The following is a 26,907-nucleotide window of genomic DNA, read 5'->3' as shown; positions in this document are numbered from 1 at the left end:
ACCTCCTCTCTCTACATCTACCTCTGTTAACCTCCTCTCCCTACATCTACCTCTGTTATCTCCTGTCTACCTCTGTGAACCTCCTCTCTCTACATCTACCTCTGTTAACCTCCTCTCTCTACATCTACCTCTGTTAACCTCCTCTCTCTACATCTACCTCTGTTAACCTCCTCTCTCTACATCTACCTCTGTTAACCTCCTCTCTCTACATCTACCTCTGTTAACCTCCTCTCTCTACATCTACCTCTGTTAACCTCCTCTCTCTACATCTACCTCTGTTAACCTCCTCTCTCTACATCTACCTCTGTTAACCTCCTCTCTCTACATCTACCTCTGTTAACCTCCTCTCCCTACATCTACCTCTGTTAACCTCCTCTCTCTACATCTACCTCTGTTAACCTCCTCTCTCTACATCTACCTCTGTTAACCTCCTCTCCCTACATCTACCTCTGTTATCTCCTGTCTACCTCTGTGAACCTCCTCTCTCTACATCTACCTCTGTGAACCTCCTCTCTCTACATCTACCTCTGTTAGCCTCCTCTCTCTACATCTACCTCTGTTAACATCCTCTCTCTACATCTACCTCTGTTAACCTCCTCTCTCTACATCTACCTCTGTTAACCTCCTCTCTCTACATCTACCTCTGTTAACCTCCTCTCCCTACATCTACCCCTGTTAACCTCCTCTCTCTACATCTACCTCTGTTAACCTCCTCTGTCTACCTCTGTTAAACTCCTCTCCCTACATCTATAATATATGCCATTTAGCAGACACTTTTATCCAAAGCGACTTACAGTCATGTGTGCATACATTCTACGTATGGGTGGTCCCGGGGATCGAACCCACTACCCTGGCGTTACAAGCGCCATGCTCTACCAACTGAGCTACAGAAGGACCACACCTCTCCCTACATCTACCTCTGTGAACCTCCTCTCCCTACATCTACCTCTGTTAACCTCCTCTTCCTACATCTACCTCTGTTAACCTCCTCTTCCTACATCTACCTCTGTTAACCTCCTCTCCCTACATCTACCTCTGTTAACCTCCTCTGTCTACCTCTGTTAATCTCCTCTCTCTACATCTACCTCTGTTTAACCTCCTCTCCCTACATCTACCTCTGTTAAACTCCTTTCCCTACATCTACCTCTGTTAACCTCCTCTGTCTACCTCTGTTAACCTCCTCTCTCTACATCTACCTCTGTTAACCTCCTCTGTCTACCTCTGTTAACCTCCTCTCTCTACCTCTGTTAACCTCCTCTCTCTACCTCTGTTAACCTCCTCTCTCTACCTCTGTTAACCTCCTCTCTCTACCTCTGTTAAACTCCTCTCTCTACCTCTGTTAAACTCCTCTCTCTACCTCTGTTAACCTCCTCTCTCTATCTCTGTTAACCTCCTCTCTCTACCTCTGTTAACCTCCTCTCTCTACCTCTGTTAACCCTCTGTCTACCTCTGTTCCTCTCTCTACATCTACCTCTGTTAACCTCCTCCTCTACATCTACCTCTGTTCTCTCTATCTCTGTTAATCTCCTCTGTCTACCTCTGTTAACCTCTGTCTACCTCTAACCTACATCTACCTCTGTTAACCTCCTCTGTCTACCTCTGTTAACCTCTCTATCTCTCCCTACATCTCTGTTAACCTCTGTTAACCTCCTCTCTCTACCTCTGTTAACCTCCTCTCCCTACATCTACCTCTGTTAACCTCCTCTCTCTACCTCTGTTAACCTCCTCCCTCTATCTCTGTTAACCTCCTCTCTCTATCTCTGTTAACCTCCTCTCTCTACCTCTGTTAACCTCCTCTCTCTACCTCTGTTAACCTCCTCTCTCTACCTCTGTTAACCTCCTCTGTCTACCTGTTAATCTCCTCTCTCTACCTATGTTAAACTCCTCTCTCTACCTCTGTTAACCTCCTCTCTCTACCTCTGTTAAACCTACCTCTGTTAACCTCCTCTCTCTACCTCTGTTAACCTCTTCTCTTCTGTTTTTTGGTAGGTTTCCAAACTACATTCCTTCCGTCTATAGCATTTCTTAATATTACTCAGTTCCTTTGGCTTTGATGCCTCATGATTGAGTATTGCTCTGTTCAAGTAGACTGGGATTTTGCTGTGGTCTGATAGGGGTGTCAGTGGGCTGACTGTGAACGCTCTGAGAGACTCTGGGTAGAGGTCAGTGATAAACTAGTCTACAGTACTACTGCCAAGAGATGAACTATAGGTTTACCTACCATAGGACTCTCCTCGAAGCCTAACATTGACCAGGTACATACCCAGCATCTGACAGAGCTGCAGGAGTTGTGACCGTTTTTGTTGGTTATGTTGTCATAGTTGTGCCTAGGGGGGCATATAGGGGAGGGAATGCTGTCACCTCCAGGTAGGTGTTTGTCCCCCTGTGTGCTGAAGGTGTCAGGTTCTTGTCCAGTTCTGGCATTTAGGTTACAACAGACTAGTACATGTCCCTGGGCCTGGAAATGATTGACTTCCCCCTCCAGGATGGAGAAGCTGTCTTCATGTAAGTGGGGGGGATATAGGTAGCACACAGGAATACTTTTTCTCTGTTAAGATCATTTCCTTTAGAATTTCTAGCCAAGTGTCAAATGTTCCTGTTTTGATTAATTTAATGGAGTGAGTTAGGTCTATACCAAATTATCATAACCCCTGAGTCCCTTCCCTCTTTCACACTTGGTAGTTTGGTGGATGGGACTACCAGCTCTCTGTAACCTAAAGGGCAACCAGTGGGTCCTTCTCCTCTATACCAGGTTTCTTGTAGGATGACAATGTCTGTATTTCTTTGATGAAGTCCATGTTCCTGCCCTTTAGACCAAAGGCAGATGATCTCAGGACTTGGATATTCCAGGATGAGATTAGTGAAGGCTTTGTGTTCCATAAAGTGTCCAATGTTGTTGGTCGTGTAGTTTGGCCTCAGGCCACTAAGTGTGAGCAGAGCCTGCTGAGTATCTGGTACATGCCATTGGCTTGGGCTAGTGTAAGAGTGGGGGTTGGGACTGTTTGCCTGCTCATGGCTTGGGCAAATGTGTGACTTCCATGTTGAGGCCCTCTTTGCTGGAGTGGGGTGCATGGGATGGGCAGGAGGGGCATAGGTCTGATCTGAGGGGGCCTACATGGGGTGTGGGCATGGTTGACTTGGGAGGGTGTTGATTGGTTGGGCTAGGGTTGTGTATGTGGCTGGTGGTGTTGTGATCTAGATATATAGGTCCTCTCAGTGTGGGTCCTCTATGTGTAAGTCCAGGTTCCAACCTGTCAGATGGCCAGCAGAGGGACTGAAGGCTCCCCCGAAGCCCTGGCGGTTCCTGCTTGTCCCTGAGTACATCTCAAATGGCACCCTATTCTCTACATAGTGCACTAATAAATATGGGGCTCTGCTGAACAGAAATAGAGCACTATATATAAATAGTGTGCCTTGGGACGCAGCCCCTGCCTCCGTTGAGCTAGATCCTGGAGGTTGAAGCTTCTGCAGGGATACACCTTGTTTTTATCACATATTCTGTTTCTTAGGAGCTTGTAGCTCTGCTTTCTGCTATTGTAATTCTGTTCAAATTGTACCAGATCCGGCATGTCCTGATTAAATACAGGAATAGATCGTGGATGAACAGTTTATAGTAATGGATAATGCTCCTGTAAAACCCGTTTCTGTTGGTTTAGTATTTTTAGCTCTATGTATGGGAGTCCTATGCTTTCAAGTTCTGTGTCCAATGGTGAGTGACAATCTGTAGTCAGCAGACACGCCACAGCCAATGGCTGACGGATTACAGTGATTACCTGAACACAACATAAGGGGCTAGAAAGATGCCCCTTAAGACCAACAGACAGACAGACACACACACACACACACACAAACAATTTCCTGTCCTTGTAAGACACTGGCAGACAGAACGCAGGTTTTGTTTTAATGAGCAGAAGCAGAGACGTGGAGGCTAGTGAATACCATCACCTTTTATAGACATTATCCTAACCCTCTCTATTTACCTTAGCAGTGTGCTGTCTACACACGCACACGCACATGCACACACATGCACACTCACACGGATACACACAATGTGTACAGAAAACAGGAGAAGTTGACTCTATGGTATAGTGCTAGTAGTGCTAGTGCTGAAACCAAGTTGGTTATCCTCCCTGTGACTTTGCTCTGCTCTGGTGTCCAATATACATTTGTTTATTATTCACTCACAGACTGCAGCCTACAAGTCTACAAGTAATCATATTCACTTACAGACTGTAGCCTACAAGTCTACAAGTAATCATATTCACTCACAGACTGTAGCCTACAAGTCTACAAGTAATCATATTCACTCACAGACTGTAGCCTACAAGTCTACAAGTAATCATATTCACTCACAGACTGTAGCCTACAAGCCTACAAGTAATCATATTCACTCACAGACTGCAGCCTACAAGTAATCATATTCACTCACAGACTGCAGCCTACAAGTAATCATATTCACTCACAGACTGCAGCCTACAAGTAATCATATTCACTCACAGACTGCAGCCTACAAGTAATCATATTCACTCACAGACTGCAGCCTACAAGTAATCATATTCACTCACAGACTGCAGCCTACAAGTCTACAAGTAATCATATTCACTCACAGACTGTATTCTACATGTACATGTAATCACATGTGCATAAACTGATAAATCATGCATTGACACTGACACTAATGGATGCTAGTCCATATGCAGTACATGCAGACACATATGTGCATAATTTAGCCTTTACATACACTGAATGTACAAAACATTAAGAACACCTTCCTAATATGGAGTTTCATCCCCTTTTCACCCTCAGAATAGACTCAACTCTTGCGGTCATGGACTCTACAAGGTGCTGAACGCGTTCCACAGGGATGCTGGTCCATGTTGACTTCATTGCTTCCCACAGTTGTGTCAAGTTGGCTGGATGTCCTTTTAGTGGTGGACCCTTCTTGATACACACAGGCAACTGTTGAGCAGGGGAAAACAGCAGCTTTGCAGTTCTTGACACAACCCTGTGTGCCTGGCACCAACTACCATACCCAATTCAAAGGCATTTTATCTTTTGTCTTGCCCATTCACCCTCTGAATGGCACACATACACTATCCATGTCTCAATGCTTAAACATCCTTCTTTAACCTGTCTCCTCCCCTTCATCCACACTGATTGAAGTGGATTTAACAAGTGACATCAATAAGGGATCATAGCTTTCACCCAGATTCACCTGGTCAGTCTATGTCACAGAAAGAGCAGGTGTTCATAATGTTTTGTTCACTCAGCGTACATAACAAAGTCTCTCACACACAGACATACAGTACTAACCCTGTAACACACAGTAAACTGAATCAGTCTCCCACTCTGAGAATAAACGATGGAGGTCTTACCTTTCCGATAGGTCCGATCCTGCTTATTGCTCTGCATGGAAAAGGTCCCCATGACGAGCCCCATGTTTACAGTCACACAAAGAGTCTGTGTCTGCGATTGATTGAGTGTGTGTACGTGTGCGTGCGTGCATGTGTGTGTCTTGTGCGCCTGTTGTTGTTAAGTTATGAATGTGAGGCTACTCCGTGTGCAAGCCAGTGGCATTCCTCTTCTGTCTGACTCCTACGCAGTTGTAATGCCGGTGTGTGCGAGTGTGTGTGTGTGCGAGAGTGTGTGTATGCGTGAGAGAGACCACATGCACTACGGCGCTACCTTTGTCTGTATGGCAACACTGAACCCCCTGGGTTTACATGAATCTATCTATCTCTCTGTCTCTCTCTCTCTCTATCCCTTTCTGTCTTTCTGTTAATATCTCTCTGTCTCTCTCTCTCTCTATCCCTTTCTGTCTTTCTGTTAATATCTCTCTGTCTCTCTCTCTCTCTATCCCTTTCTGTCTTTCTGTTAATATCTCTCTGTCTCTCTCTCTCTCTATCCCTTTCTGTCTTTCTGTTAATATCTCTCTTTCACAGCCATTTTGTCATTCTATTCATTCTGTTACTCCCCCTCTTTTCCCCTCTCTCCGTCTCTTTGTCTCGTGTGGAGAGGGGATCACACTGTTGCTTACGGAACAGGAAGGAAGCAGACACAATCTCACAGAGGAAAGCTGAAAGCTGGGAGGAGGGAGGAAAGGGGGATGCAGACACAATCTCACAGAGGAAAGCTGAAAGTTGGGAGGAGAGAGGAAAGGGGGATGCAGACAATCTCACAGAGGAAAGCTGAAAGCTGGGAGGAGAGAGGAAAGGGGGATGCAGACACAATCTCACAGAGGAAAGCTGAAAGCTGGGAGGAGAGAGGAAAGGGGGAAGCAGACACAATCTCACAGAGGAAAGCTGAAAGCTGGGAGGAGAGAGGAAAGGGGGATGCAGACACAATCTCACAGAGGAAAGCTGAAAGCTGGGAGGAGAGAGGAAAGGGGGATGCAGACACAATCTCACAGAGGAAAGCTGAAAGCTGGGAGGAGAGAGGAAAGGGGGATGCAGACACAATCTCACAGAGGAAAGCTGAAAGCTGGGAGGAGAGAGGAAAGGGGGATGCAGACACAATCTCACAGAGGAAAGCTGTAAGCTGGGAGGAGAGAGGAAAGGGGGATGCAGACAATCTCACAGAGGAAAGCTGTAAGCTGGGAGGAGAGAGGAAAGGGGGATGCAGACAATCTCACAGAGGAAAGCTGTAAGCTGGGAGGAGAGAGGAAAGGGGGATGCAGACAATCTCACAGAGGAAAGCTGAAAGCTGGAAGGAGAGAGGAAAGGGGGATGCAGACAATCTCACAGAGGAAAGCTGTAAGCTGGGAGGAGAGAGGAAAGGGGGATGCAGACAATCTCACAGAGGAAAGCTGTAAGCTGGGAGGAGAGAGGAAAGGGGGATGCAGACAATCTCACAGAGGAAAGCTGTAAGCTGGGAGGAGAGAGGAAAGGGGGATGCAGACACAATCTCACAGAGGAAAGCTGTAAGCTGGGAGGAGAGAGGAAAGGGGGATGCAGACAATCTCACAGAGGAAAGCTGTAAGCTGGGAGGAGAGAGGAAAGGGGGATGCAGAGGGAAAGAAAGAGAAAGATTCAGCTTGATGAAAATGAGTGTGATGAATGATTTGACAGTGGATAATGCAAAAAGCAGCGGAGTGAGAAACAGAGAGAGATGAGGTGAGAAAGGGGAAGGGCTCTGCTCTGCCTCTATTGCTATTCTGCAGACACACTGCCTGCCTGTGTTGACTGGATTTTCCATTATCTCACACACTACTGGCTTGGTGAGTGTGTGTGTTTGTGTGTGTACATGTTTTCCTACCTTATCAGGTCCACAATGTCCTAACAATTCACCAGAGTGTGTGTGTGTGTGTGTGTGTGTGTGTGTGTGTGTGTGTGTGTGTGTGTGTGTGTGTGTGTGTGTGTGTGTGTGTGTGTGTGTGTGTGTGTGTGTGTGTGTGTGTGTGTGTGTGTGTGTGTGTGTGTGTGTGTGTGTGTGTGTGTGTGTGTGTGTGTGTGTGTGTGTGTGTGTGTGTGTGTGTTTAAATATGGGACCACTAGTGTCCTCCCACCCACACCACCCCAAGGGACAACTAGTGTCCTCCCATCACATCACCCCATTTGACCACTAGTGTCCTCCCATCACATCACCCCATTAGACCACTAGTGTCCTCCCACCCACATCACCCCATTGGACCACTAGTGTCCTCCCACCACATCACCCCATTGGACCACTAGTGTCCTCCCATCACATCACCCCAAGGGACCACTAGTGTCCTCCCACCCACATCACCCCATTGCACCACTAGTGTCCTCCCACCACTAGTGTCCTCCCACCACTAGTGTCCTCCCACCACTAGTGTCCTCCCACCACTAGTGTCCTCCCACCCACATCGGACCACTAGTGTCCTCCCACCAACATCACACAATTTGACCACTATTGTCCTCCCACACACACCACCCCAAGGGACCACTAGTGTCCTCCCACTCACATCACACAATTGGACCACTATTGTCCTCCCACACACATCACCCCAAGGGACCACTAGTGTCCTCCCACCCACATCACCCCATTGGACCACTATTGTCCTCCCACACACACCACCCCAAGGGACCACTAGTGTCCTCCCACCAACATCACACAATTTGACCACTATTGTCCTCCCACACACACCACCCCAAGGGACCACTAGTGTCCTCCCACCAACATCACACAATTGGACCACTATTGTCCTCCCACACACACCACCCCAAGGGACCACTAGTGTCCTCCTACCCACATCACCCCAAGGGACCACTAGTGTCCTCCCAGCAACATCACACAATTGGACCACTAGTGTCCTCCCACCCACATCACCCCATTGGACCACTAGTGTCCTCCCACCCACATCACCCCATTGTACCACTAGTGTCCTCCCATCACATCACCCCATTGGACCACTAGTGTCCTCCCACCACATCACCCCATTGGACCACTAGTGTCCTCCCACCACATCACCCCATTGGACCACTATTGTCCTCCCATCACATCACCCCAAGGGACCACTAGTGTCCTCCCATCACATCACCCCAAGGGACCACTAGTGTCCTCCCACCCACATCACCCCATTGCACCACTAGTGTCCTCCCACCACTAGTGTCCTCCCACCACTAGTGTCCTCCCACCACTAGTGTCCTCCCACCACTAGTGTCCTCCCACCAACATCACACAATTTGACCACTATTGTCCTCCCACACACATCACCCCAAGGGACCACTAGTGTCCTCCCACCCACATCACACAATTGGACCACTATTGTCCTCCCACACACATCACCCCAAGGGACCACTAGTGTCCTCCCACCCACATCACCCCATTGGACCACTATTGTCCTCCCACACACACCACCCCAAGGGACCACTAGTGTCCTCCCACCAACATCACACAATTTGACCACTATTGTCCTCCCACACACACCACCCCAAGGGACCACTAGTGTCCTCCCACCAACATCACACAATTGGACCACTATTGTCCTCCCACACACACCACTCCAAAGGACCACTAGTGTCCTCCCACCCACATCACCCCATTGGACCACTAGTGTCCTCCCACCCACATCACCCCATTGGACCACTAGTGTCCTCCCATCACATCACCCCATTGGACCACTAGTGTCCTCCCATCACATCACCCCATTGGACCACTAGTGTCCTCCCACCCACATCACCCCGTTGGACCACTAGTGTCCTCCCACCCACATCACCCCATTGGACCACTAGTGTCCTCCCACCACATCACCCCATTGGACCACTAGTGTCCTCCCACCCACATCACCCCATTGGACCACTAGTGTCCTCCCACCCACATCACCCCATTGGACCACTAGTGTCCTCCCACCCACATCACCCCATTGCACCACTAGTGTCCTCCCACCCACATCACCCCATTGGACCACTAGTGTCCTCCCACCAACATCACCCAATTGGACCACTAGTGTCCTCCCACCAACATCACCCAATTGGACCACTATTGTCCTCCCACACACACCACCCCAAGGGACCACTAGTGTCCTCCCACCCACATCAACCCATTGCACCACTAGTGTCCTCTCACCCACATCACCCCATTGCACCACTAGTGTCCTCCCACCAACATCACCCCATTGGACCACTACTGTCCTCCCACCCACATCACCCCATTGCACCACTAGTGTCCTCCCACCAACATCACCCAATTGCCGTGGGATAGCCGTGGGAATAGCCGTGGGAAGTATGAATCTCTGATCATAGCAGTGGGAAGTATGAATCTCTGATCATAGCCGTGGGAAGTATGAATCTCTGATCATAGCCGTGGGAAGTATGAATCTCTGATCATAGCCGTGGGAAGTATGAATCTCTGATCATAGCCGTGGGAAGTATGAATCTCTGATCATAGCCGTGGGAAGTATGAATCTCTGATCATAGCCGTGGGAAGTATGAATCTCTGATCATAGCCGTGGGAAGTATGAATCTCTGATCATAGCCGTGGGAAGTATGAATCTCTGATCATAGTTGTGGGAAGTATGAATCTCTGATCATAGCCGTGGGAAGTATGAATCTCTGATCATAGCCGTGGGAAGTATGAATCTCTGATCATAGCCGTGGGAAGTATGAATCTCTGATCATAGCCATGGGAAGTATGAATCTCTGATCATAGAAGTATGAATCTCTGATCATGGGAAGTGAAAAATGAATTCTCTGATCACAAACACGTGGGAAGTTTGAATCTCTGATCAGAAGTATATATAGAGACTGTTAAATGCCCAAAATGTTCAAATGTAAAAAAGTTATGAATCTCTGATCATAGTTGACACTTCAGGACAAAAGTATGGGGTGCTGAGGCAACCCCCTGAAAAATCACAATGTAAAACAATTCCACTTCTATGGAAAGATGAGATTCTCACAAACACGATGGTGTTCTCCGTTTTGGCCTCACAAGACTCGTCTGAAGTTACTCGGTACCAGTTGGAAAGACGAATAGAAGTATATATAGAGACTGTTAAATGCCCAAAATAAGAGGTTCAAATGTAAAAAACGTTGTTTTTAAAAAACTATTATCCTGATCTTTCTTATATCTCTCAGATATAGGACAGACACTTCAGGACAAAACTTCCTTTTGATTTTTTTTTGGGGGGGGGGACTGTCTGGTGTTCCATGTAGTATATCTAATTTTTATAAAAATGTTAATCTAATAATTTTTGTATATTTTTTATATACTTCAAGGATCTTAAAATACAAAATCAAATAGAAATATTATCATTGGTATGAAAATCTTAAAATAATTCCATATAGCTTGGTAGAACCCCCTCCCCCGGTTTAGACTCTAATGGGTTAAAGGAGAGTTCCTCAGTGAGACCAAGAATAAAATGGCAGTAATACAGTCATTAGGGCAGCTCTCTCATTAAACACACTGCTCCCTCAGCACAGGTAGTCAATCAGCACAGGTAGTCAATCAGGACAGACAGACAGACAGACAGACAGACAGACAGACAGACAGACAGACAGACAGACAGACAGACAGACAGACAGACAGACAGACAGACAGACAGACAGACAGACAGACAGACAGACAGACAGACAGACAGACAGACAGACAGACAGACAGACAGACAGACAGACAGACAGACAGACAGACAGACAGACAGACAGACAGACAGACAGACAGACAGACAGACAGACAGACAGACAGACAGACAGACAGACAGACAGACAGACAGACAGACAGACAGACAGACAGACAGACAGACAGACAGACAGACAGACAGACAGACAGACAGACAGACAGACAGACAGACAGACAGACAGACAGACAGACAGACAGACAGACAGACAGACAGACAGACAGACAGACAGACAGACAGACAGACAGACAGACAGACAGACAGACAGACAGACAGACAGACAGACAGACAGACAGACAGACAGACAGACAGACAGACAGACAGACAGAGAGAGACAGACAGAGAGAGAGAGAGAGAAACTCGTGTATAATGAAACATGACATTTTCTTCTCTCCCTCTGCCCTCCTGGCTCAGTGAAAGTGATATGACAGCATTTTTAGATCTATCCTTATACAGAGGTGCAGCACACCCACACACTGTCTGTCGCTGTGTCCATCTCCCTGGAATGCACAGGAGGGGAGTGAGGAATACAAAACAGTATGTCTGATCAGACAGTGCCAGGCAGGGCAGCAACAACCCTGAAGAGACATCACACCACCAGCCATTCAGCACCAGCCATTCAGCACCAGCCATTCAGCACCAGCCACTCAGCACCAGCCACTCAGCACCAGCCACTCAGCACCAGCCACTCAGCACCAGCCACTCAGCACCAGCCACTCAGCACCAGCCACTCAGCACCAGCCACTCAGCACCAGCCATTCAGCACCAGCCATTCAGCACCAGCCACTCAGCACCAGCCATTCAGCACCAGCCACTCAGCACCAGCCACTCAGCACCAGCCACTCAGCACCAGCCACTCAGCACCAGCCACTCAGCACCAGCCACTCAGCACCAGCCATTCAGCACCAGCCATTCAGCACCAGCCATTCAGCACCAGCCACTCAGCACCAGCCATTCAGCACCAGCCACTCAGCACCAGCCACTCAGCACCAGCCATTCAGCACCAGCCATTCAACACCAGCCATTCAGCACCAGCCATTCAGCACCAGCTCCAACACACATCAGACATCAGGGTCAGCACTGAGCTTTTAAACACACTGAAGTGTAGAGACAAAGCATTGTGTTGCTGTTTGTTGCTCTCTCTGTTGCTGCCTGGTACTAAAATAGCAAACAGGAACAAAATCAAGTGGTCTTGTCCCCCTGCTATTCGGTATACCTGAACATGTCGAAAGCAGAGAAGCAATATGCATGTTTTGTGCTCCTAATTGAGGACCGATAAAAACCAGTTTAGCACAGTGAAACACTAAGCCACTGTAGGGTAAGTGGAGAGCGGAGTCTGATGAATCTGGATGGTGTAGTGTCTGTCACTGGGATGATGGAAACACCAACAGCAAGGTTGACAAATGACCAGAACATTCACATATACTGTACTAGTTCCTTTCTGTCATGTTTTACCACAGGGGCCCAAGAGTTACACCGCAATCTCTTTCTAGGCAAGAAGACCAGACAAAACAGTGGCTAACCTCTGATAAGGAGACAGGCCAACCTTAGATGGAGACGAGAACAGTGAGAGAGGGAGAGAGAAAGAGACGAGAAAGAGAGACAGAAAGAGAGAGAGTCCAAGCTGAGACAGTGACTTTGTGCGTTTGGACGTTGGAGATCCTCCATGGAACACGGTGTCTGTTGTACTGAAAAATGAATGGAAGTATAAATGGAGACTGTTAAGTGCCAAAAATAAGAGGTTAAAATACATTATCCTGGTATTTCTTATATCGCTCAGATATAGGACAGACACTTCAGAAAAGTGTTAGATTTACATGTGTATTTGCAGTACTGCTATTAGCCCATACAAACACATTGAATAACAGATTCACTACATGGAACAACTGATAGTCACCCCCCAAAAAAATGGAAAGGAAGTTTGTTCTGAAGTGTCAGTAGTACAGACACAGTGTTCAATAGAGGAACTTCAAAGCCCAAATACACAAAGTGGGCTGTTGCCGTGGCCGTATTACTACCATACCAGCGGTCACGAGTCTCCAAGCTCTGATGCTGCTGCTGGTCATTAGTAGCATTCCACACTTGCTCACTGCCTGGTACTCAGCTTTCTATTGTCCCTCTAATCACTGTGACATCAATGCAAATGTGTTCAAATATCGAATCAAACACTTCATGAGCTCATGTTGCGCAACATTTCTATAGGCGATGCACTTGCACGAGAAAATAGTGATGGCCACTAATAAAAAAATGAGTATCCCATCAGCTTTCTATAGGCTTTAATATACAGGTATTTATTTCTCAACTTTCCTAATATTAATCACATTGCCTATACTTACAACAGTGGTATCGCCTACCTGGCTGGCATGAAAATAAACCACGGGGATAAGTGTCCTCCATTACCTATGTAAGTATATAGATGACATGTATTTCTCCCGCTGCCACTGTTTCAATACAGGTGCAATATAATGGTCTAAATCAAAACAAATGTCACACATATATTATTTATTATATGTAAAGACAATATTAAATGAAGAAAAGCTGATCAACCCCCTAAAATAATTATATAATAATAATAAAATATTTTTAAAAACATTTAAAAATATGTATAAATAAATCAAGAAAAGTCTGATGGCTGACAATACTGTCACAGTCGCACACCTCATGTAGCCTAGCCCATAGGCCTATATGTTTTAATAAGGTTTGTATTACAACTAAAGTGGTCAAATAACGTCTTAAAATGAAGCACATGAATCCACTTTCCAAGGGGTGTAGAGCCTAACTGACATATATAAACAGTGTGTGAGTGTCATGTTTGGGGAAGATCATTTTCACCATAAAAATGCACCTTTATAATTGAGGTCACTTTTGATAATGGTGTTTTCCGCGAATGGAACCTTTGTGCTTATAGCCTACTGCCATGTGCGCCTTGCTATGCTTTTAATGTGAAGAAATATCTTAATAGTTTATCAACATTTTCAGCTAAATGTTCTGATCTGTTGCATGAGCCACATTACATAAAAACCTTTTTTTGGATACTAGTGGTTGTATTAATTTGGGATCAATCGCATCCCACAACTGTCCCAGACTATGTTTGGAATATTTACTTCTCACACAGAATAGGTGGACTTTTGTACTATGGGGGATAGTAGATTGACATAGGCTAGTACTTTTGCTGTTTGTTAGGGTTACTCATCTTGTTATCTTGTTGGCTGACGAAAAGTACATGTGGACAGTTCTTCCAATATCTTCTATATGTACCTAGGAATTGGATAAGGACTCGCGCAGTTGCGTCCCTGATGTGTCTGTCTTAACCTGTAGCCTGTGAGAAGACTGAGAGAAGCTTCGAATTGGCAGTACACTCAGTGAGAAGGGCACAATGCAGCACTCTACAAACATCTGTTAAGTTTGGCAGCTCTGCCACATAGTTCCACCATGTCACAGTCCAGTCCTGGAGTCAGAACAAAGCAACCACAGGGTCCCCTTGCAGGCAGGCAGTCATTTTTCATCTGGGATTAAATATTTACTGTTCCATATACACCATATGAGTGTTTTACACACACTAGTTTCTTCCTCCCTCTCTTTGTCTCCACATTGAATACAACAGCACAGCCACCTCTCCTTGACTTTATGGAAGGGCAGAGGCAGTTGAATGATGGAATTATTCTGGATTTTTATTAGGCACTCTTGAAGAACACCTAAAGCAGAGGACCAAGGAGTGAGTAGGGACCTTGTGAAATTGTTGAATCTATCAATCGGCGTCAATAATGGTTTGGCTGCAATTCTTAGAATCAACGATGTAAAACACTTAAGTAAAAATAATGTACTACTTAAGTCGTTTTTGGGGATATCTGTAGGTTACTAGTTATATTTTTGACAACTTATACTTTTACTTCACTAGATTACTAAAGGAAATCATGTCATTTTTACTCCTTACATTTTCTCTGACACCCAAAAGTACTCATTATATTTTGAATGCTTAGCAGGACAGGAAAATTGTCCAATTCATGCACTTCTCAAGAGAAAATCTCTGGTCATCCCTACTGCCTCTGATCTGGCGGACTCACTAAACACATGCTTTGTTTGTAAAAGAAGCCTTAGTGTTGGAGTGTGCCACTAGTTTGAAGTGATTTATACTTTTACTTTTCATACTTAAGTATATTTTAGCAATTACATTTACATTTGATACTCATGTATATTTACTTGAGTCATTTCTATTAAGGTATCTTTACTTTGACTCATGTATGACAATTGGGTACTTTTTCCACAGCTGGTTTGAACATGTGTGTGCATGTGTGTGTGTGTGGGGGTTGGGGGGGGGGGTTATGGCACAGGGTTGCATCCATGGACCACAGGTAAGGTTTGGATGGATTGGATTTTTTATGTTTAGACCAATTTGGCAAACTGCTTCGAATAAATTGTCCATCAACATGAAAGAGTATGACTTCTTCTATTTTATCAATATGAATCAGTGGACTATCATGAATCAGAATTGGACTTCTATCGCCATCTGCTGTTCACTAGAGGGACAGTTGAGACTAGGGTTGAATGGTGGGAACCCGGTTAACGAGATTTCCCGCCCCCAAAAAACACTCCCTTTTCCTGGGATAAATAACTGTGTTTTAAAACAGCCTATCACTGTGACTGCCGAAAACTTCAGAACTAACGTGGCTACAAATACAAAGTCGGCAATGTCTTTGCAATTGTTAGAAACGAGCAAAGGAGCATACCTCTGCTGGCTTGCTTCTGAAGCTATGCTGGGTTGATCCTGGTCAGTCCCTGGATGGGACACCAGGAGGTGGTGGAGGGCCAGTAGGAGGCACCCGTTCCTGGTCAGTCCCTGGATGGGACACCAGGTGGTGGTGGAGGGCCAGTAGGAGGCACCCGTTCCTGGTCAGTCCCTGGATGGGACACCAGGTGGTGGTGGAGGGCCAGTAGGAGGCACCCGTTCCTGGTCAGTCCCTGGATGGGACACCAGGAGGTGGTGGAGGGCCAGTAGGAGGCACCCGTTCCTGGTCAGTCCCTGGATGGGACACCAGGAGGTGGTGGAGGGCCAGTAGGAGGCACCCGTTCCTAGTCAGTCCCTGGATGGGACACCAGGAGGTGGTGGAGGGCCAGTAGGAGGCACCCGTTCCTGGTCAGTCCCTGGATGGGACACCAGGAGGTGGTGGAGGGCCAGTAGGAGGCACCCGTTCCTGGTCAGTCCCTGGATGGGACACCAGGAGGTGGTGGAGGGCCAGTAGGAGGCACCCGTTCCTGGTCAGTCCCTGGATGGGACACCAGGAGGTGGTGGAGGGCCAGTAGGAGGCACCCGTTCCTGGTCAGTCCCTGGATGGGACACCAGGTGGTGGTGGATGGCCAGTAGGGGGCACCCGTTCCTGGTCAGTCCCTGGATGGGACACCAGGTGGTGGTGGAGGGCCAGTAGGAGGCACCCGTTCCTGGTCAGTCCCTGGATGGGACACCAGGTGGTGGTGGAGGGCCAGTAGGAGGCACCCGTTCCTCTGTTCTAAAAATAAAGATCCCATGGCACTTATTGTCAGAGTAGGGCTGTTAACCCTGATGTTCTGGCTAAATTCCTAATCTGCCCCTCATACCATCATGGCCACCTAATCATCCCCAGCTTCCAATTGGCTCATTAATCTCCTCTAACCATTCCCCAGGTTGCTGCTGTAAATGAGCATGTTCTCAGTCAACTTACCTGGTAAAATGAATATAAATGTGGTTCAAAAGAAAACTGAGATGACCACAATAAAAGACATGTACAGGCTACATATACCTGTTCAAATAAATGTGATGTTAATTGAGTTGTATTTAGCTTTTCTTACACACTACTGACTGTAACATGTGTGCAAATGAATCTTGGTTTAGTGAATTATTATAGTCTGGGTAGCCATTTGATTAGCTGTTCTGGAGTCTTATTGCTTCGGGGTAGAAGCTGTTAAGAAGCATATTGGACCTAGACTTGGCGCTCCGGTACCGCTTGCCGTGCGGTAGCTGAGAGAACAGTCTATGACTAGGGTGGCTGGAGTCTTTAGGGCCTTCCTCTGACACCGCCTGATGTAGAGCCAGGTGCTCAGATGGGAGTCTTTAGGGCCTTCCTCTGACACCGCCTGGTGTAGAGCCAGGTGCTCAGATGGGAGTCTTTAGGGCCTTCCTCTGACACCGCCTGGTGTAGAGCCAGGTGCTCAGATGGGAGTCTTTAGGGCCTTCCTCTGACACCGCCTGGTGTAGAGCCAGGTGCTCAGATGGGAGTCTTTAGGGCCTTCCTCTGACACCGCCTGGTGTAGAGCCAGGTGCTCAGATGGGAGTCTTTAGGGCCTTCCTCTGACACCGCCTGGTGTAGAGCCAGGTGCTCAGATGGGAGTCTTTAGGGCCTTCCTCTGACACCGCCTGGTGTAGAGCCAGGTGCTCAGATGGGAGTCTTTAGGGCCTTCCTCTGACACCGCCTGGTGTAGAGCCAGGTGCTCAGATGGGAGTCTTTAGGGCCTTCCTCTGACACCGCCTGGTGTAGAGCCAGGTGCTCAGATGGGAGTCTTTAGGGCCTTCCTCTGACACCGCCTGATGTAGAGCCAGGTGCTCAGATGGGAGTCTTTAGGGCCTTCCTCTGACACCGCCTGATGTAGAGCCAGGTGCTCAGATGGGAGTCTTTAGGGCCTTCCTCTGACACCGCCTGATGTAGAGCCAGGTGCTCAGATGGGAGGCGTAGAAATATTCCGGAGTCAAAATTCATGACATAACCGACTGAATTACCACTAAAACCAGCTTTTGGTTGGTCTTGAATATCCCTACCAGCGCTGCCTGAAATTAGCCCTTTGGATCATGTGTTTAAGGACACGACTCAAATATTTCCACCCCTCCCATCAGAGCACCTACGTGCTGATGTTAGACAGGTAAATTACGGGTAAATGGACACTAGCGCCACCTTAAAGCCAGCCGAAAACAGAGTCCATTGAGTGCGTCTGAAAGTGGGTGTTGCAAAAGAAGTGGGTGGATCACATCAATGGGTGGATCAACAGCGATGGGTGTAACATCAATGGGTGGATCAACAGCGATGGGTGTAACATCAATGGGTGGATCAACAGCGATGGGTGTAACATCAATGGGTGGATCAACAGCGATGGGTGTAACATCAATGGGTGGATCAACAGCGATGGGTGTAACATCAATGGGTGGATCAACAGCGATGGGTGTAACATCAATGGGTGGATCAACAGCGATGGGTGTAACATCAATGGGTGGATCAACAGCGATGGGTGTAACATCAATGGGTGGATCAACAGCGATGGGTGTAACATCAATGGGTGGATCAACAGCGATGGGTGTAACATCAATGGGTGTAACATCAATGGGTGGATCAACAGCGATGGGTGTAACATCAATGGGTGTAACATCAATGGGTGGATCAACAGCGATGGGTGTAACATCAATGGGTGGATCAACAGCGATGGGTGTAACATCAATGGGTGTAACATCAATGGGTGGATCAACAGCGATGGGTGTAAAATCAATGGGTGGATCAACAGCAATGGGTGTAACATCAATGGGTGTAACATCAATGGGTGGATCAACAGCGATGTTTGTAACATCAGCACTCCATTATTAGTTAGACCGGCCATAGCCAGGTGCACCGCAGGTCAGCTTAATGTTTACATAGCAGGTTAAGAGAACTAATGTAACAGGTTAAGAGAACTCATGTAGCAGGTTAAGAGAACTCATGTAGCAGGTTAAGAGAACTCATGTAGCAGGTTAAGAGAACTAATGTAACAGGTTAGGATAATTAATGTAGCAGGTTAAGAGAATTAATGTAGCAGGTTAGGAGAACTAATGTAGCAGGTTAGGAAAACTCATGTAGCAGGTTAAGAGAACGTATGTAGCAGGTTAAGAGAACTAATGTATCAGGTTAAGAGAACTAATGTAGCAGGTTAGGAGAACTAATGTAGCAGGTTAGGAGAACTCATGTAGCAGGTTAGGAGAACTCGTGTAGTAGGTTAAGAGAACTCATGTAGCAGGTTAGGAGAATTAACATGTCAGGGTTAGATGAATTAGCATAGCAGGTTAGGAGAACTAACGTAGGTAGCCGGTTAAGAGAATTAACGCAGTAGGTTAAGAGAATGGTTAGGGGAAAGAGTTGTGCTCAGCTAAAATGCTACAGTTGTCAACAATCTACTTGCATGCAGGCCAATCAGCTACGCAAAACAGTCTTGAGTGGCAACAAATTTTCCCAATTAGCTGATCCGTTTTCCTTACACCCACTTCTGTCGATCCTCCCCCTTCTGTTGACACCCCCACTTACAGACAGTTACATATGACCGGCCCTGAACGTTAAAGCGCATCTCTTGCAGTACGGTTTTGGAAACATAAGGAACATCTCACTGGGCACACACTGGTTGAATCAACATTGTTTCCACGTCATTTCAATGAAATGACGTTGAACCAACGTGGAATAGACGTTTAATTGACGTCTCTGCCCAGTGGGGAATCTTTCATATCAGCGAGACATAATCATACAAATAAAAAAAGGTTAAATTACGACACACCTTTATAGGTACAAGGTTCCCAAACAGCCATTTCTCCATGTTACAGTGCTTGTTTACGGAAAACAGAAGCGACTACCTGTGTTAATTAGCTATCTGCGTCTCCGAACACCTGTGTGTAAAAGTGTTGTCACTGAACAATACTGTCGGCTGCAACTGTGTTAAAACAGTCTACAGTAAGTGTATATTTAGCATGTGTACATATTCTGGTGCGAGGTCCCCCACAAGTTATTCCTTATTTATCCACATACGTCGCAGGTGCAGGACTTTTATTTTGACATGAGGTAAACAGGGAGGGAGTTGGTCAACAACAGACCCACGTTTGGAAAGTCTGTTTAATAGGATGATCCTTGAGGTTTTGTCTCAAATCCCCCCGTCATAATGACCAACCGTCCCTGCCCACCTGCACTGTAAGTTGAAATGGAATTACTATTACAAATAATATAAAGCACTTTGCAGGTGCCTTTATCCAAAACGACCTTTTAGTGACAGAATACTCTACATATATTTTAGTCGTTAATAATTTCCAGTTTGAGACTATGGGAGATGATTGAGAGAGAGTGTCAATTCGTTAGAGTTGAGAAGTGTCCTCCTCGGCTTGATAGCCTCCTCTTGCAAAGGATATTGAAGCGCATTCTGTGTGGAAGAGTTTTGAAATGGGCCACACACCCTTTGAATCAGCTGTTGTTTACTCAGAGGAGAAAAACATGCAAACATTTAAAAACGATATGATACTTATCCTTTTCTTTATAACATGTCTGGCACAACTAACTAAATTCGTTTTTATCCCTTTACACATTTATTAGGATCCACCTCTGTAAATGTCATTTGCCTGATGGCACATGAGTGGAGAAGAGAGGCGATAGGAGTCGAGCAGACCCAATTGAGATTCTCCCAATGACTGTAAGCAATGTTGAGTGTGAACCTCAGCCCAATAGCAAACCAAAGAGGTCCTCTAGGGCAGTGGTTCCCAAACTGTGGGACGTGCCCCCTAAAGGAACAGTCCGGCGTTAAACTTACTCTTAAAATTTGTAATAGTAGCATGCACCAATTTCTAAATTGGGTAGTGCCTCATCAGTTCCTCTTGTCATGTCAGTCATTGCATACCGTAGAGAGCTATTTATAACCTTTCAGAAATGTCCACATCAACTAGCCCATATCAGCTAACGTTTTTCCAGTTGAGTTTTTTAGCCCATAGATATTGTTGTCATTTTTTTTGTCACTCAAATATCATAGGCATACACACTAGACATAGCAAAATGTATACAATTGCAAGAAAATGTGCTTTAAAAATGCAACATTTTCTTTGCAACCCATGACAGAATGTGTACAATTGCAGGAAGATTTGCTTTAAAACTGGAACATTTGACAAAATGTGTAGAATTGCAGGAAATAAGCTTTAAAACTGCAAAATTCTCTCCACCAACAAGAGGGGTGTGAACAGTTTGTTTCATGAACAGTGCTTGTGCACACAGAAATAGACGTGGCGCGTGCGCAGGGGGACGTGGGATACCCACCAAAGCTGGAAGTGGGGCCCGGGTGAAAAAGTTTGGGAATCCCTGCTCCAGTGGGCATGAAAGGAACGGACAGAGCAACACTGCTACCAGCAGAGGTCAGTGTTACTCTGTCAGTGACTCTTCTGTGAGCCAAAGCCCAGACAGACAGGATTCACTGCTTTCTCTCCACCATTTTAACTGAAATTGGAAGCAATGGGCACTTTCTACCCAAGCATAAAACTCTAATTGGAAAGCAATGGGCACTTTCTACCCAAGCATAAAACTCTAATTGGAAAGCAATGTGCAGTAAAAACAAAGTCCAATCAATACATTCTGAAAATATTCAGACCCCTTGAATTTTCCACATTTTGTTACATTACAGCCTTATTCTAAAATGTATTAAATTGTTTTCCCCCTCATCAATCTACACACAATACCCCATATTGACAAAGCAAAAACAGGTCAAAACTTTTTTTTGCACATTTAAAAAACAGAAATACCTTATTTACATAAGTATTCAAACCCTTTGCTATGAGACTCAAAATTGAGCTCAGGTGCATCCTGTTTCCATTGATCATCTTTGAGATGTTTCAACAACTTGATTGGAGTCCACCTGTGGTAAATTCAATTGATTGGACATGATTTGGAAAGGCACACACCTGTCTATATAAGGTCCCACAGTTAGAGCAAAAACCAAACCATGAGGGCGAAGGGATTGTCCTTAGAGCTCCGAGACAGGATTGTGTCGAGAAACAGATCTGGGGAAGGGCACCAAAAAATGTCTGTAGCATTGAAGTTCCTCAAGAACACAGTGGCCTCCATCATTCTTAAATGGAAGACGTTTGGAACGACCAAGACTCTTCCCAGAGCTGGCCACCCAGCCAAACTGAGCAATTGGGGGAGAAGCGACTTGGTCAGGGAGGTGACCAAGAACCCGGTGGTCACTCTGACAGAGATCCAGAGTTCCTCTATGGAGATGGGAGAAGCTTTCAGAAGGACAACCATCTCTGCAACACTCCACCAATCAGCTCTTTATGGTAGAGAGGCCAGATGGAAGCCACTCCTCAGTAAAAGATACATGACAACCCACTTGGAGTTTTCCAAAAGGCACCTAAAGACTCTCAGACCATGAGAAACAAGATTCTCTGGTCTGATGAAACCAAGATTGAATTATTTGTCTGAATGCCAAGCATCATGCTGTGCGAATGGTTTTCAGTAGCAGGGACTGGGAAACTAGTCAGGAATGAGGGAAAGATGAACGGAGCAAAGTACAGAGAGATCCTTGATGAAAACCTGCTCCAGAGGGCTCAGGATGTAAGCGGTGTGTATCTGCTGGCAGAGAAGTCAGACGCAGGAGAGCAGAACTGGGTAATAACCGGAGCAGTTTACTATATATATATAACCACCGGCATCCAGAATAATAAAGAATAGGTACAAAACCCGTCGCCCACCAGACCATAAATGTGCACAAGCACTTACAACAAACAATACCACACAAAGACATGGGGGGAACAGAGGGTTAAATACACAACACGTAACGAGGGAATGAAAACCAGATGTGTGGGAAAACAAGACAAAACAAATGGAAAATTAAAAATGGATGGCTAGAAAACCGGTGTCGTCGACCGCCGAACACCGCCCAAACAAGGAGATGAAGCAACTTCGGCAGAAGTCGTGACACAGGACCTCAGACTGGGGTAAAGGTTCACCTTCCAACGACCCTAAGCACACAGCCAAGACAATGCAGGAGTGGCTTCAGGACAAGTCACTGAATGTCCTTGAGTGGCCCAGCCAGAGCCCGGACTTGAACCCGATCGAACATGTCTAGAGAACTGCAAATAGCTGGGCAGCAACGTTCCCCATCCAACCTGACATAGCTTGAGAGGATCTGCAGAGAAGAATGGGAGAAACTCCCCAAATACAGGTGTGCCAAGCTTGTAGCATCCTACTCAAGAAGACTCTAGGCTGTAATTGCTGCCGGAGGTGCTTCATCAAAGTACTGAGTAAAGGGTCTGAATACTTATGTAATATGTATATTTCAGTTTTACATTTTGTATACCTTTGCACATAAAAAAAATGTTTTTTCTTCGTCATTGGGGTATTGTGTATAGATTGATGAGGGGGAAAAACAATTTAATCCATTTTAGAATAAGGTTTTAATCTTACAAACGTGGAAAAAGTCAAGGGATCTGAATACTTTCCGAATGCACTGTACCTACACAGATAAAACGTTCAGATTCTAATGGCTGTGTGTGTTTGTATCTTGGCAATAGCCTTTATGACCATTGTGTAATCTGATGTTCTTAGATGTAGCTCTTGTTCCCTGTGGAGCACTGAGAACCTGAGACCCCCAGACTCCGAGACTCCGAGACTCCGAGACTCCGAGACTCCGAGACTCCGAGACCCAGGGACACTGAGACCCAGGGACACTGAGACCCAGGGACACTGAGGCCCAGGGACACTGAGGCCCAGGGACACTGAGAGCCAGGGACACTGAGAGCCAGGGACACAGACTCTGAGACCCTGAGACCATTAGACTCTGAGACCCTGAGACTCTGAAACACTGAGACCCTGAAACACTGAGACCCTGAGACACTGAAACACAGAGACCCTGAGACACTGAAACACTGAGACCCTGAAACACTGAGACCCTGAGACACTGAAACACTGAGACCCTGAAACACTGAAACACTGAGACACTGAAACACAGAGACCCTGAGACCCTGAGACACTGAAACACTGAGACACTGAAACACTGAAACACTGAGACCCTGAGACACTGAAACACAGAGACCCTGAGACACTGAAACACTGAGACCCTGAAACACTGAAACACTGAGACCCTGAGACTCTGAAACACTGAGACCCTGAAACACTGAAACACTGAGACCCTGAAACACTGAGACACCCAAACACTGAGACACTGAAACACAGAGACCCTGAAACACTGAGACCCTGAAACACTGAGACCCTGAGAAACTGAAACACAGAGACCCTGAAACACAGAGACCCTGAGACACAGAGATTCTGAAACACTGAGACCCTGAGAAACTGAAACACAGAGACCCTGAGACACTGAGACACAGAGACTCTGAAACACTGAGACACAGAGACTCTGAAACACTGAGACTCTGAGACCCGGAGACACTGAAACTCTGAGACCCAGGGACACAGACACTGAGACCCTGAAACACTGAGACCCTGAGACACTGAGACACTGAGACACTGAGACACTGAGACACTGAGACACTGAGACTCAGACTCTGAGACAGCCCAGTGAGATTGTGTGTGTGTGTATTTGATGTTATACAGACCCAGATCTCTTATATTTTCCTCTTCATTTCCTTATTACTTTGTGTGTGCCTGTGTGTGTGCCTGTGTGTGTGTGTGCGCGCCTGTGTGCGCTTTCAGCTTTTAAGGAGCCATTTGTTATGCAACATAACCTCTGCAGGACCCCCTAATAGAGCCCTGGACAGACATGAATTTTAACACTTACCCGTTGCCCTCAATTTTCAGGCCCTACCCTACCCAGACCCGATTGCTTCTGCCAAATTTAAGGCCCTACCCTACCCAGACCCGATTGCTTCTGCCAAATTTAAGGTACTGCCCGAAACCAGAAATCATAAATAACTTCCTCCGTTAGTAAATCAATTAGCCGGTCCTCTCTGCTCATTGGCGGCTCGGAGTCTGCGAGTAGCCATGGCAATGGATCCGCTTGGGCTGCTCTGCTCAATGACGAGACACGAGAGAACAGTTAGCTGTTAGCTACGTCTGTCACTCTAAACTCTATACATGATTATTTTCTATGAAAGAATCTCTCCAGTTTTATATTTGACGAGATTGATGCACTTGACACCTTGTTATGATCTTAGTCAGATATGACTGTGTTGTGCAGAAGAGCACGAGTGAATGGCTCAGCTTCAAAATGTTAGTGATTAAATTAGTGATACCCGAGCCCTGCCCGTATCCTAGTTATTGATGAAGAACCAGGCCCTACCCCGTAGTATAATGTCGGGGCCCCTCGGGCTTGGGTCTGGTGGCAGGGCTCTATCCCCTAACAACATCACCCGTTTACCCCCTCCACAGAGCCGGCTCTAACACTAGTGTGTAACTGTGCTTCCTTCAAACACAAAGTCAATAGCAGTATGCCTGCGCATGTGTGTTGGTTTGTGTGCGTACGCTGTATATCCTCCAGTCTCATAATGTACTGTACTGTACTCTACTCTACTGTATTTCAGATTCAGCTCATTTTGTTTAATCCTGCCCTGCTTTCCTCCAGGAATAGAGGCAATATAATGAAATCATGAATCACACACACACACCACACACACACTAGAAACCAATGAATCACAACAGTAAAGCTTTTTCTTCTATATTGAGAGTTTTTCCCTGTTTTTCCCAGCCACTGCGTTGCCACACATAACTGTTATTACACACATTTATCACACTGTCAAACACATTCTGCTCTCTATCAAGTTTATCACTCCTCTATTACCACACCCTCCCTCCCTCCATCCCTGCATCCCTTCCTGCCCCCCCCCGCCTGCATCCCTTCCTCCGTCCCTGCATCCCTCCCTGCCCCCCCCCGCCTGCATCCCTTCCTCCCTCCCTGCATCCCTTCCTCCCTCCCTGCATCCCTTCCTCCCTCCCTGCATCCCTTCCTCCCTCCCTGCATCCCTTCCTCCCTCCCTGCATCCTTTCCTCCCTGCCTTCCTCCATCCTTCCCTCCCTGCCTACATCCCTCCCTCCCTCTCTCCCTGCCTGCCTGCCTCCCTCCCTTCTCTCTGTCTAAAGTCAGATAGTGACACACACAGAGAGCGAGAGAGTGAGAGAGTGAGAGAGTGAGAGAGTGAGAGAGAGAGAGTGAGAGAGAGAGAGTGAGAGAGTGAGAGAGTGAGAGAGAGAGAGAGAGTGAGAGAGTGAGAGAGTGAGAGAGAGAGAGAGTGAGAGAGAGAGAGAGAGAGAGAGAGAGAGAGAGAGAGAGAGAGAAAGGTAGATACATTTTGTTGGACACTTAGGGCTAGCCTTGTAACTTATGTGTTGGTTCAATAGTTTAGATTGAGCTTTAGATGAGTAGCCAAGCAAACTCTATAAAACTGATACACAAGCACAATGTCATGTACCGATGGGGTGAGGTTCCTACAACGCATACAACTCCACAACAGATAGTCAAACTGAGAGAGAGCAAATCTAACCCTATAGCTACGTACTCCTATACAGTTCACACTCATTCTTCTTTATACTGTATAAACAGTATATTCACACGCCCATGCTCAAATGTGTCCTTGGATGCACACACTCACACATCGCCCAGTGACGTACCTTTGTTGAGAGTCCCTGTGACTAGTTTGTACAGGGACAGGACACATTTCACTAATCCCTGTTTACAGCGCTTAGCACAGCCTGCCATCCTGACTCCAAGCTGGGCCAAAGCAGGCCAAGACGGACCCAAGGGTGCCAATGTGGTCTGGAGCTGGAGGTGCAATCTATGGCACTAGGAGTTGAGAAGATACGTTGTATTAAAAGAGGACCACTCCTGAATCTCTCTTCCTGGGCTGAAAAAAAACTGTGATCTCACCCTCTGTTTCCCAATCTCTCCCTCCCTCCATCGTATACCCCTCCTCTTTCCCCCTAAATATGTCAAATTCTCTGTCTCAAAGAGAACGAGGGAGGGAGAGAGAGAATGCGAGGGAGGGAGAGAGAGAGAGCAAGGGAGAGAGCGAGAGAGAGAGAACGAGAGAGAGAGAGAGAGAGAGAGCAAGGGAGAGAGCGAGGGGGAGAGCGAGGGGGAGAGAGCGAGGGAGA

At 46.6% G+C, this 26,907-nt stretch overlaps 1 protein-coding gene across 3 annotated transcripts in view; it reads right to left on the bottom strand.

Moving 5' to 3' along the window:
* The window catches only part of LOC124011222 (Kv channel-interacting protein 1-like), an 82,133-nt gene extending 55,530 nt beyond the window's left edge, over positions 1-26,603 (bottom strand). For 2 of the 3 annotated variants that reach the window (XM_046324363.1, XM_046324364.1), the window contains exon 1: positions 5,376-6,986. Coding sequence is in view for 2 of the 3 variants with exons in the window: in XM_046324364.1 (XP_046180320.1) it covers positions 5,376-5,439 (64 nt within the window). In the remaining variant the exon portion in view is untranslated. Of the gene's footprint in view, positions 1-5,375; positions 6,987-26,424 lie in introns of those variants that run through there. The other variant, XM_046324362.1, reaches the window with a different exon arrangement.
* Positions 26,604-26,907: the final 304 nt, after the last annotated feature.

This window comes from Oncorhynchus gorbuscha, linkage group LG23 (assembly GCF_021184085.1).
Source record: "Oncorhynchus gorbuscha isolate QuinsamMale2020 ecotype Even-year linkage group LG23, OgorEven_v1.0, whole genome shotgun sequence".
Taxonomy (NCBI): Eukaryota; Metazoa; Chordata; class Actinopteri; order Salmoniformes; family Salmonidae; genus Oncorhynchus; species Oncorhynchus gorbuscha.
This window is presented reverse-complemented; position numbering and strand designations above follow the sequence as displayed.